Here is a 12,423-nt window from a genome sequence, read left to right as displayed (position 1 = left end):
ACTGGTCATAAAGGGAGAGAACTAGTAATAATTATTATTACTTCTATTATTATTACTATTATTACTTCTTAATGAAGTAGCTGAAGTTGAAGTTCAAACGTTTCATAAGTTTCAATATCTCTTGTAACTTGTAAGAATGTGGTACACAAAGCGGAAGTAACCAATGGCAATGTTCTTCCTGCAGCAGCTGAGGAACCTGTCGTATTTGTGGGAATATTAAAACGGAAAATGTTGAAATGACTAAATCTTTTCAAATTAAAAGACAAATTAAAAAAATTACAAGAAGAAAAACAAACAAAAACTGTTAATTTATTTGTCATATTCCAGGTAGTGACACATTTCAAGGTTTTTTTTGTGTTGCTGGGATGAAAAAAACCCAAAACCCAAACCAAAGAAAAGAAAAGGTCATCACAGCTCAGTTTTCTTGGACTTGCTGTTGTTGGCGTTCTCCTCCACTTCCTGTGGGAGCACGACACATTAGGGTTGGTTTGTAATGGAGGAAAGGGAAACGACCATGATACACACCATTCCAGCGTTGCCATCCTTGTTGTCTCCATCATCGTCGTCATCATCATCATCATCGCCGTTATCATCGTCTTCCTCTGGCAAAACTCCACCGTTGTCCAAAAACTTGGACAATGTCTCCAGGTCACGGTTTCCCCCGTAGTCCACCACCTGCAGGACAGGAAGAGAACAGGACGTGTATTACGGGGTGGCGGGGTTACGATACGAGCGCCATAGTTACCCCCCGAATAAATATTGATTAAAAAATCTGAATTTAAAAATTACAAAAAAGTATTTTTGGACCAAGAATGAGATAATTTTCAGGGAGGCAAAGCTGAATGATGAATATGCTAGGATGCCACTGATCCACTGATCCCCTGATCTACTCATCCACTTATCCCCTGATCCACTGATCCCATGATCCACTGAACCACTGATCCACAGATCCACTGATCCACTGATCCCCTGATCTACAGATCCACTGTTCCCCTGATCCACTGATCCCCTGATCCCCTGAACCACTGATCTACTGATCCTCTGATCCACTGATATACAGATCCCCTGATCCACTGATATACAGATCCCCTGATCCACTGTTCCCCTGATCCACTGATCCCCTGATCCACTGAACCACTGAACCACTGATCCCCTGATCCACTGATATACAGATCCCCTGATCCACTGTTCCCCTGATCCACTGATACACTGAACCACTGATCCACAGATCCACTGATCCACTGATCCCCTGATCTACAGATCCACTGTTCCCCTGATCCACTGATCCCCTGAACCACTGATCTACTGATCCTCTGATCCACTGATATACAGATCCCCTGATCCACTGATATACAGATCCCCTGATCCACTGTTCCCCTGATCCACTGATCCCCTGATCCACTGAACCACTGATCCCCTGATCCACTGATATACAGATCCCCTGATCCACTGTTCCCCTGATCCACTGATACACTGAACCACTGATACACTGACCTACTGATCCCCTGATCTTACTGATCCCATTGTCTGTGTGTTCTTACGTCTTTGCCGCCGGCCGGGAAGTATTTGAGCGTGGGGAATCCATTGATGGCAACCGATTCCACTTCGTTGGCGGTGGCATCCATCTTGGCGATGATGATGTCGTCGCGGTCGGCGTACTTCTCCGCCAGCTGTTCCCAGATGGGGGCCAGCTGCTTGCAGTGTCCGCACCACGGAGCATCTGTAGGAAGACACGCCCATCGTCGTCATCAGTTCATTCGTTCCTTTTTTTGTTCGCTGAATTTTATGGTTTAAATAACAAACTGGCTCGGTCGTGCTAATGCTGATGCTAATGCTAATAGACTCTAATGTCTACTTCCTTCTGTCATTGCTAGCGCCACACCAGGATAGTGTGGAGGATGGACTAAGTCACTTACAAAACTCCACAAAGACGTTCTTGGTTGGGTCCAGAGCGACTGACTCGAAATTCTTCCCCACCAGGACTTTAACGGGTTCCTCGTTCCAGTCATCAGGGACGTCTTGACTGCGGTAGTAAGGCTGCGTTACAAAACAAGACGGGTTACAAATGACGCCATGTCACATGACACGAGTAAGCGTGTGTGCGTCACCTTGGCCGTGCCATCCAGGACGTCCTGACACAAGCGTGGCAGCGAGCTCACGAGATCCTCCGCGTCGACGGTGAACTTCTTCCCCGCGTCCATGTTCATCAGGCGGGCCGTGGGGGCTTGGGCCGCCGACACGCCGAAATAGTCCAGCACAAACGACAGCGGGAGCGTGACGTCGATGGTGATGAACAGCATCTGGGGAAAAGGCCACATGGTGTCACGTCTTAGGTGGGATCTCAAAGAGTCTTCAGTCAACCCAAGAACATCGAAAACATGAAATAATGTTTGATTTCTTAGAGGTTTCCTCCACTTGGCCCCAGCTTTGAGGGGGTCAAGGGTAGGATTAGGATTCAGACTTGGTCTTCTGTGCCTAGACCTTCTGTTCATAAAAGTCGTGAACGGACTAGGTGACAAAGGGCAGTCCAACCCCCCCCCCACTGGAAACATGTCCGCCCGATTGCTGGCAATGTTGAACAAGCTCTGACGCCGGTCATCCAAGGAGCCAACCCCCTGAATTAGATGGTCCGGTACCCCAGAAATTCTTCGTTTTTAGAAGTATTCAAGACAATTGGTACACATGAAATATATTTGGAAACTTGGTGGCACGGCGGTCGAGTGGTTAGCGCGCAGACCTCACAGCTAGGAGACCAGGGTTCAATTCCACCCTCGGCCATCTCTGTGTGGAGTTTGCATGTTCTCCCCGTGCATGCATGGGTTTTCTCCGGGTACTCTGGTTTCCTCCCACATTCCAAAAACATGCTAGGTTAATTGGCCACTCCAAATTGTCCATAGGTATGAATGTGAGTGTGAATGGTTGTTTGTCTATATGTGCCCTGTGATTGGCTGGCCACCAGTCCAGGGTGAATGAATGAACTTGGTAAACCATTCCGAGTCTCCGGCGAACCTCACATTCATGGTTCCATAAACCTTGAACCTTCTCTGCTTTTCCAAACATGTCCATCTTCATCCTCGTTTCTTCTGACCCCGACTGGTTTGAACGGTGCTAAGATCTGACAAAGCGACTTGGAGTACTTACCTTGCCCTTAAAGGTCTTGGCGATGGTCCTGACTTGGTCTACCAGGTCTTTGTGGCTGTCCACGGTGGAGTTGATGAAGAGCAAACAGTGAAAGCGAATGCTGGATGAGAAGATGTTCTCTCCTGTCTGAGCGGACATGAGTTAGAACGATGGCGTTAGAACGATGGCGTTAGAACCATGGCGTTCATGTTTGTGTTTGCGTTCACCTCCTCGGTGAAGGGGATGATGAGCTCCAAGCTGTTCTCTTTGATGAAGCTGCTCAGGTTGCTCTTGTCCAACTTTCCGTCCTCCGACAGCACGAAGTCCGCTCTGCCGTCATCAAACTAGCCGACGCAAACACGGAAAGGTTTCATGGCGGACAACAACTCCAGAGGAAAACCAGCAACGTGGAGCACCCCCCCAACCTTCTTGAAGAGCACCACTGTGTCGGACTTCAACTCATACTTCTGGAAAACCTCCGGAGATGTCGTGACGGCGAACTCGGTGTTGAGCATCTCCATGGCAACCTCGGAGAACTCCTTGGCATTCTGGCTATCCAGCGACTGAACGGGAATGGGAGAGCATTAAGGAAGCTCGTTAGATCAGTAGCGGTCATGGTCGGGACATGCGGTTCCATGCGGAACGTACCTGGAAGAATCCCACCACCGACACGTTATGGAAATCGATGAAGTGGGCGGCAGACTTGGCTGAGTCCAGCATGGCAGGACCCGGGCCTGTTCGACGCTTCAACCACTGGATTATTCCCGAGACCGTCCTCTTACCTGGACACAAATGACGCTAACGTAACTCATAGAGTCAAAACTAGTCAAAACTAGCCAAAACTAGCCAAAACTAAAAACCTTCCATGACTCAAATGGAAGAACATGCTAGCTACTTATCAATAGCTAGCTTGTAGCTTCAATTCTTTAAAGGTCAGTATTACGGTATTTGTCACCAGATGCTTTAAATAAGCTTCTATGCTGTTTTGCGTGTAGCTTTACTTTAAGATGTGTAGCAAAGCCTGCAGTACCTCACCGTATACATTATTTTTGGAGTCACACAAAACGTCCACGTTTGAAGACGTCACGTGAAAAACCTCAACCTACCTCAATCGTATTTGGTTCTATGAGCTTCGAAGATCTGAAATGTTGCTAGCTTGTTTGGAACCGCTAGCATCAAACACGGCTGAGGTTGTACAATTTGGAATTCAGTCCAAATTTGCGTAAATATACACCTCTTGTGTATACCATAAATACATATCTCCATCAAAAATAAAGACGTTAGCAATAATAGCATAGCATAGCTATTCGCTGAGGAAAAACAAAACAATATCAAACGTATAGCATCTGGATGTATAGGATGAATACAGATCTCCATCACAGGAATAAAGTCAAATGTTAGCAATGCTAGCGTAGCTGTGGGAGCTAAAGTGCTAACACTTTAACAGCAACTTAAAGCTAGGTTAGCCTATTTGCTGTTACGTCCACGGTTGAAGACGTCACGTAAAAAACCTCAACCTACTTCACCGGTTTTCGGTTTTACGAGCTTCGGAGAATGTTGCTAGCTTGTTTGGAACTACTAGCACGGCTGATGTTGTACAAGTTGGAATTTGCATAAATATACGCCTCTCGTGTATATCATAAATACATATCTCCATCAAAAACAAAGGCAGACGTTAGCAACAATAGCATAGCGTAGCTATTCGCTGAAAAAAACAAAACAATATCAAACGTATAGCATCTGTATGTATAGCATGAATACAGATAACGTCAAATGTTAGCAATGCTAGCGTAGCTGTGGGAGCTAAAGTGCTAACATTTTAACAGCAACAGCAATGCTAGGTTAGCCTATTTTGTGAAGAAACGATGATAGTTCCCATGTCTGTAGATGACTGATGGTCAGTTGACATAGCTTTACTTTAAGATGTGTAGCGAAGCCTGCCATGGTGGGTGTGTTATGTTAGGCAACTCCTAGCGGCAATTCAGACAGTGAATGTCGTAAAGTTGTATAGGCCCCTATAAAACGTAACGTTCATTAAATAAAGTTTTGGATCGTCATCTAAGGCCGATGGTGCGCACTTCAAACAGACGTTGTTGATCCAGTAGATTAGCTCCAGGCTAACAAAGGGCAAACAAACACGCCACCGGGCGTTGGCTAAACGGGCGTTTTTCCCAGTTTTACCCGTGAAGTCTACGGGCTGCTGGCGGTCGCCGTTGAGGAAAAGCTTCAGGACGGGAAAACTGCCGACGCCAAACTCTTGGGCCAACTCCTTCTCCTCGATGGCGTCCACTTTGGCCAAGCGTATGTCCGCTTCGTCCAGCTTCAGCTTTTTTGCAGCTTGAGCGTAGACGGGCGCCAGCTTCTTGCAGTGGCCGCACCACGGAGCATCTACACACACACACACATGCACACGCACACACAGGTCAGGTGAACTCGGCCTCATTCCAACACGTTTTTAGGTTTCGGCGAGCAAGTTGCTGATAAACTTTGCCGTTTGTGACGTGGGAGAGTTGAAGCCGGCAACATCTGGCGTGGATGTCACATGATGACCTCCATTACCATTTAGATAACAAATAAATTTTCATTTATTGATGTTTTCTTTTATTATTCATGTTACTTTTATTTGACTGTTTTTGTTATTTCTCATGTCAATCATTTCCTATGATTAATTCTCTAAAAAATATGCACCAGAATGTTTTATTTGTATATTTTATTTGACTTAAACATTTTCTAAGATTTTAAAGAATATTTAAAGAATATCTCATATCATTGACAGCTTGGGGAGCATTTTTATGTATTTTTTGATGTATTTTATGTATATTATAATATATTTTTAGCCCTTAACACACTTTTACATTACTTTCATTTACAATCTGTATTTTTATTTCAGTTTTAGGTTGAATTCAATTCAATTTTTACGGAATTCAGTTTAATTTCATGTGATCTAGTTAATTATTTCTAATTAATTCTATATATATTTTTTATTATTTTCTATTATTTTTAAAAATGTAAAAACTCTACTCACAGAATTCCACCAGTAAAAACTTGGTTTGGTTGAGCGCGTTGGCGAAGTTGTTGGCGTGTAGAACCATCACGTCTTTCTCCTCCTTGATCTCCGTCGTCTTCTCCTCCTTGGCTTCATCCGCGTCCTGGGGCTCGTCCTCTCCGGCCCCCTCCGGGGTGGCCCTGCCGCCGTAGGCCCACAGCAGCAGCATCACGCCCATCGTGCTCGCCAACCACCACGTCTTCATGTCTGCTGTCAGCTGCTTCCTGCGCTCGGGCGAGGACGACTGCGAAGGGTGCGGACGTCTCGCACTTTTTGTGTGCCAACAAAGACTCACAACAACGAGACAACAACGTGTGTCAGAATCCTACTGGTACTTACCTGTGGGCCAATCACACGCTGAGCCTGCAGGGCGTTTTTTATCCGGTGTGCGCCAATGAAAAGACGCCCTGTCAGCTTCCACATCAGGAAAACAGGATGGTTGAGGTGGCGGGACTCAGGAATTCATTACACGTACGCCTAATTAACTTCTTACTCCGCCCTTTTCTTTTATTTCATCGTTGATGTCGTTACTCCGACTTGGCCTGCAGCCTTTTTACACTCGGGACTTTCCTAAAATCGCTTTTTCTTTCGCGGGAAAAAAAGGAAAAAGTGACAAGAGATACATTTTATCCTAAACTAGCTTGACCCATTTGTTGCTTCCGTGATAAAGTAAACACCCGCAACCTTTTTCCCACGTTGCTGTGGCTAACAGTCAATCTTCTTACGGGACGAGTCACCTTGAATATACTTTGGAGTATATTCAAGTGTGTATTCTATTGTATAGCAGTACAGAGAGCGTATACAGTGGGTTATTGTACGTAATAACTAGCAAAACAGCACCAGACCGTCACACTACCACCACCATATTTTACTCATGCCAAAATGTACTGGGACACACACCTCCCAAAAAAGGGTATTTTTCCAAAAGTCTCGGGGATCATTAAAGTGATTTTAACTGAGGCAAGTGTTGTTGTGGGGTCTTTCGTGACCCCCATGTCGTCACTTTTGGTTGGCCCGGCCGGTTCCATGTTTTTGCCATTTGTAGATAATGTCTCTCACTGTGGTTGGCTGGAGTCCCAAAGTTTTGGAATGTTTTTTTATTCACACAAGGCCATGTAGCTTTGGATTTTTTTTTCTCTTAATAATTTAAATAAAAATTATAATTAAAAATCAGCATTTTGTATTCAGCTGTCTTGCATTGACTAATGATTATTATCCAGCATACAGAAGATATGATATATAGTACATATACATATATGTTCTGTTTATGTTTGATTATTTGTCATATTAAACTAAGTGTGACTTATTTTTAAAATACATGTTATAAAATTAAAATATTAAAAAAAAAATTTAAATCAAATTTAAAAATGAAATAAAAAATTCTCCCATCAAAAAAAAAAATTGCAATATTTTTCTGCTTGCCATAAGTGACTCTAACATGCGTACATCTCCATTCCCAGGATGGATGGTGCGTTCAATGGTCCATATTAGACTCGTGCGTCAGAGTGTGGGTGAGTTCGGGGTCCCAGTGGGCCAACAGGTCGCTAAAGTCTGGGGGCGAGTGGTCCAAGGTGTGTGTAAGCAGGCTGTACTGCAGGTGGGTGTGCTCGCCCCCCGGGGGGGCCGGCTGGGTCCAGAAGCTGAGCGGCAGCCGTCTCTTGTTCATGGGGGGGCCCTGACTGGGACCCTTGCGGTCAAAGAGCTCTGCCAAGGGTCCCAGACCGGACCCCCGCTGGTCCGGGTGAGACCCAGGTGGGGTGTCTTCCCGCTCTTCCGGACCTCCGGACCCGGCGAGTCTCAGCAGGTCGTCGTAGTAACGCAGACGGCCGCCGGCGGTGATGGACACGCTGTCGTCGTAGATGTCGCATGTCTCCTGGTCGCCGTGACGACGGCCGAAGTATCTCTGGACGTCTCGACTGATGAGGTCGGCGAACTTCAGCAGCTGCTTGGTGACGTCCAAAACGTTCTGGGGAACTTCATCCAAACATTCCTCCTCTTCTTCCTCCACCTCTTCATCTTCTTCGTTGTCCGTCTCCTCCGGCCTCCCAACCTCCTGCTCCTCCTCCTGGGATGGAGAACGCTGCAAGATGATGGGCAGGCACTCCAGAGACGGCGTCTGGACCAGGAAGCTCCTCATGATGCCTGTCGCCATGACGCTTGCTTGGAAGTCAAGCAGAAGGCCAACCAGGGAGTCCTGCTGAGCTTCTGGAGAGCTTTTGGTGGACTTCCGGTGAGCTTGTGGCCAACTTCTGGTGGACTTCTGGCGAGCTCCTGGCAAAGCTTTCATGTGCTTCAGGCGAGCTTCACCGGTGCTTCTGGTGAGTTTCTCGTCAACTTCTGAAGAGCTTTTGGTGGACTTGTGGCGACCTTTTCCTGCACTTCTGGTCAACTTCTGGTGGACGTTTGACAAGCTTCTTCAGGTGGACTTCTGGCAAGCTCCTGGCAAACCTTTCAAGTGCTTCTGGTGAGTTTCTAGTCAGCTTCTGGTGGACTTCTGCTGAGAATGTGTGGTGAACCCCTCACAAACATCCCCTGTCCTTCTAGAGAGCTGCTCGTCAGCTTCTGGAGAGCTTCTGGTGGACTTTAGCCACGCTTCTCCTCCTTCTGAGTGAGCTTCTGACGAGGTTCTGGTGGACTTCTGCGCTTCTGCTGAGGCAAGCATCGGGCGTGCGGTGTTTATATGCACCCCGGCCTGCGTGCACGTCGCAGGAAGTCCAAATATTTGCGTTGGTCAAACACTCTTGGTTTGCTTTATCGCCAAGCAACCCAGGAGGGGGTCCACAGCTAATGGACCTTCTGCCAGGAGATGATGGAGAGTTGTCACACACACACAGCTGATGTGGGTAGTTAAAGGATAAAAGAGGAGAAAATCTGATTTCACGCCGTTTTGACTTCTAAAGAACATCGACTTCTAAATAAAGAAAGCCAATAAAGTCACTCAGGAGATCCTACTAGCGTTAGGATGAAAAATCTCGTTTCCTACACCCAAAAACGCCTCACTTTTTAACTTGAATCATCATGTAAAAAAGTGGAATTATTATTATTGTATTATATTATAACAATACAATCAGGTGATGTTTGCTAAATACATGTTTGCTAAGTATAGATATCACTATATTGACAGTTACTATGGTAACCATTGTGTTATTGGATGGTCATATCACCTCCTACTTAGGTATGTGACAAAAAATAAAAAATGTAAAAAATTAAAAAATATAAAAATTTATAAAAATAAATAGATGTGACAAAAATACAAAATATAAAAAATTAATAAAAATATAAAAATTAATAAAATAAATAAAAACCAAAAACTTATTGAAAATTAAATAATTTTGAAACTATATTAGGAAAGCAGGAAGTGAACAAATGTAACAGTTAGTGATTGTAAAAGTACCAGATGGAGGGGTAGGATTTAATAAGCTTTGCTTCTTCCTACTCCTTTTGGACATGTGGAACTGGGACCTGATTATGGGATGCACTCAATTGTAATCTGATGCATGCACAAATGATATAAAACCATTACCATTATTATTATTATTATTTTTAAACAAGATAATTGACTACTATTCAGTTTTATTCAACACAAAATGTGTTTGTAAAATCCATGGCAGGTCCTTATATTGTGCTCAGACTGTGTTCTAGTTTATTTGTAGCACATTAGTGTGCGCATGCGCATGTGTGTGCGTTATCTCCACCTTCCACCATGGCCTGCCCGTCATCAGTATCCAGGCTTCTGTGTTGATTTAAGGGCGAAAGATCAATAGCGGCAATATGTCAGCACTCCACTGTCTGATCATAAATTACACGCACTTTTAGGCACACAAGCACTACGTTTACACACACACACACGCCATGTTTTCCATCACTTTAGAAGGACTTTATGTACCAACATAATGTTTGGGCGCTAGCAGCTATAGCTAGCACTGCACACAAATGGGTGGACTTTCTCTGTTGTCTGTGCTATTAGTTTTCCAACATACACCACACGGTGGGGCTGTTATCAAGCCCATAATGACCAAGCCAGCACTTACATACATATGTGTCAAGTTGAAACAATGTAGCAAGACTGGTTGAGAAAAAACATGGCCGCCACCGAGCCAAACGTCTTTGCTAGGACACATAACTTCCCTAAACTAATTGTCCACAAGTCTTTGAGCAGTTGCGTTGTAATGGTAAAACTTTTGCGGCTGTGTATTGCATGTATGATAGTGTGTGGGTCTAGCATTCAGCATTTAGACCCACAACCCATCAGGGATGCCGTAAATGGCGTTTAGTCAAAAAGAAATACATAACTCACCTGCAACCTGTATGATGTCCAGCAGAGGTACAAACGTACGATTCGTTTTCTACCGCTTATCCTCACCAGGGGGGATGCTGGAGCCTATCCCACCTGTCCCGGGTCCACCCTGGACTGGTCGCCAGCCAATCACACTCACATACAATTTGGAGTGGCCAATTAAGCTAGTAGAGATGGGATTTTTGACTCTTTGAGGGGAGCCGGATCTTAGTGAGCCGTTTCTTTCAAAGAGCCGTTCAAAAGACTGGCTCATCTTTATATTGATTAAGTTTTAAGTCACCGTGCACCACGTGGTGTGATGCTATTTGCAAATCTAATAAGGGGAGGATGGGACAGGGGAGGGGGGGGGGGGGGAGGACGGTTCCCAGCTGAGACTCGGTTACCATTGTTCATGTTAATGTGCCGTTCAAAAGAACCGGTTCATTCGTGAACGTCAAAACATTAGAAGCTAGCATGTTTTTGGAATGTGGGGGGAAACCAGAGTACCTGGAGAAAAACCCACTGGGACAACACACAGAGAAGGCAGAGGGTGGAATCGAACTCGGTTCTCTGTGAGGCCTACATGCCAACCACTCCTCCACTGTGCAGCCACTTGTCCAAACTAAATAGAAGGAAGGAAGCAGAATGAAGCACGGTGGTTATTTGTTATTTCTGTCCGCATAATTATTGCTCCTTTAATATTTATAACTGTAATTATAATTCAAATGTAATGATGACATTTGATGAAAAAACAGGAGAATGTTCAAGTACAAAACCTGTTTTTAATTTTCTATGATCAAAACTGCAAAACATCTAGAAAAATATACAACAAATGTTCACAACATTTAACGTTTGAAAATGGCAACATAAAAGAAAAGGAATATTCACATTTTCCCCATTATTGATAAAAGAACATTCGTGTGGAGTTCTGGTATATATCGTCGATTTATATGTTTGCAATAATCGGGCGTGGCCAAGGTCGTTCAAACGTCGCCGCAGTAGCCCGAGTCGTTGGAGAGCTGCGAGTTGGAGCTGCGGTTGGAGGAGGAGTTCCAAATGTCCAGGTTCATGTGCGGCCCGAACGGGTTGAAGCTGGAGTACTGGATGGCGCCGCACGTCGCCTCCCCCTCGCGGCCCAGAGGGGAGCGGGGGGGCGTGACGGCGGACACAGGCGACATGGGGGCCGAGCGCTCATGCTGGAAGTGGCCCGGGTGGTAGGGGGCGCTCTGCGGCGTCCAGATGGAGCCAAAGAGGCTGGACATGGGCGAGAGGCTGCGGGTGCCTGAGAAGTACGGCTGGGAGAGAAAATGGCGGAATTATTTCCTCACCGGCGAAACATTTCACTTCACCTATCCCGTATCGTGAGCGCCACCTTGGTGCCGACGCAGGCTGCCGAGTCCCAGGCGGAGGGCGACTCTTGAGGATGCTGCTCGCTCCAGCTGGGCTGGCTGGCGGGGACGGTCTGGACCTCCTGGTGGGGAAACCCCGCCGGGAAAGCTGTGTTTCCTGCGGGACCGTCACAGCACCGACATGCTCAATTCCAACGCCGCTTTAAGTGAGGAAGGTGGAAGAAAAGCGAGGTCCTACCGATGTAGCTGCCTTCCTCGCAGTAGGCGTAAGGACCGGGGCAGGGACTGTTGGCGCTTCTCCACACCAACCTGCAGCAATCAGGCACATCATACAAAAGGCTTCGCTACACATCTTCAAATTTTTTTTTTTTTTTTTTTATAAAAAAAATAAAAATAATAATAAAATTAAATAAAAAATATTAAAATGAATACAAAAATAATTTCAATATTTTGTTTTAAATCTTCAAATGTTTGATCCGCCAGTTGGCTAACCTAGCGTGATGCTGCTGCTAAAATGCAATGTTAGCATCGCATCGCTATGCTAATGCTCCTTTATGCTACCATGCTGGACGTCATATTATATTAGTATACATGATATTATTATATATGACAAGCAAACAGTGTAGCTACGG

At 45.4% G+C, this 12,423-nt stretch overlaps 3 protein-coding genes across 8 annotated transcripts in view; all 3 read right to left on the bottom strand.

Moving 5' to 3' along the window:
- Nucleotides 1-289: 289 nt before the first annotated feature.
- pdia2 (protein disulfide isomerase family A, member 2) lies at nucleotides 290-10,625 on the bottom strand. Of its 3 annotated transcripts, XM_058066258.1 has the most exons (13): nucleotides 10,464-10,516; nucleotides 6,506-6,580; nucleotides 6,146-6,410; nucleotides 5,302-5,508; nucleotides 3,769-3,902; nucleotides 3,546-3,683; nucleotides 3,348-3,464; nucleotides 3,142-3,267; nucleotides 2,109-2,300; nucleotides 1,917-2,037; nucleotides 1,542-1,720; nucleotides 526-675; nucleotides 290-459 (listed from the first exon to the last, which is right to left on the bottom strand). In XM_058066258.1, the coding sequence occupies exons 3-13, from the start codon at nucleotides 6,369-6,371 to the stop codon at nucleotides 409-411; spliced, it is 1,641 nt and encodes a 546-aa protein (XP_057922241.1). In that variant the 5' UTR covers nucleotides 6,372-6,410; nucleotides 6,506-6,580; nucleotides 10,464-10,516; the 3' UTR covers nucleotides 290-408. The 3 variants fall into 3 exon arrangements, with proteins under 3 accessions (XP_057922241.1, XP_057922232.1, XP_057922222.1); XM_058066249.1 differs by lacking the exon at nucleotides 6,506-6,580 and having other exon boundaries at nucleotides 10,464-10,625; XM_058066239.1 differs by lacking the exon at nucleotides 10,464-10,516 and having other exon boundaries at nucleotides 6,506-6,726.
- On the bottom strand, nucleotides 7,624-10,621 carry LOC131125094 (protein PERCC1). Its single transcript, XM_058066271.1, has one exon. The coding sequence runs from the start codon at nucleotides 8,451-8,453 to the stop codon at nucleotides 7,641-7,643; it is 813 nt and encodes a 270-aa protein (XP_057922254.1). The 5' UTR covers nucleotides 8,454-10,621; the 3' UTR covers nucleotides 7,624-7,640.
- A 579-nt stretch (nucleotides 10,626-11,204) lies between the features above and the next one.
- The window catches only part of tmem131l (transmembrane 131 like), a 25,774-nt gene continuing 24,555 nt past the window's right edge, over nucleotides 11,205-12,423 (bottom strand). For all 4 annotated transcript variants that reach the window (XM_058066119.1, XM_058066129.1, XM_058066140.1 and 1 more), the window contains exons 32-34: nucleotides 12,030-12,100; nucleotides 11,815-11,948; nucleotides 11,205-11,737 (exon numbers count right to left, since the gene is read on the bottom strand). In XM_058066119.1, coding sequence (XP_057922102.1) covers nucleotides 11,426-11,737; nucleotides 11,815-11,948; nucleotides 12,030-12,100 — 517 coding nt within the window. In that variant the 3' untranslated portion in view covers nucleotides 11,205-11,425. The remainder of the gene's footprint in view (nucleotides 11,738-11,814; nucleotides 11,949-12,029; nucleotides 12,101-12,423) is intronic.

The sequence above is a fragment of the Doryrhamphus excisus genome, chromosome 1, assembly GCF_030265055.1.
Source record: "Doryrhamphus excisus isolate RoL2022-K1 chromosome 1, RoL_Dexc_1.0, whole genome shotgun sequence".
In the NCBI taxonomy this organism is placed as follows: Eukaryota; Metazoa; Chordata; class Actinopteri; order Syngnathiformes; family Syngnathidae; genus Doryrhamphus; species Doryrhamphus excisus.
Note: the sequence above shows the minus strand (reverse complement) of the source record. Positions and strands in the feature narration are given on the sequence as shown.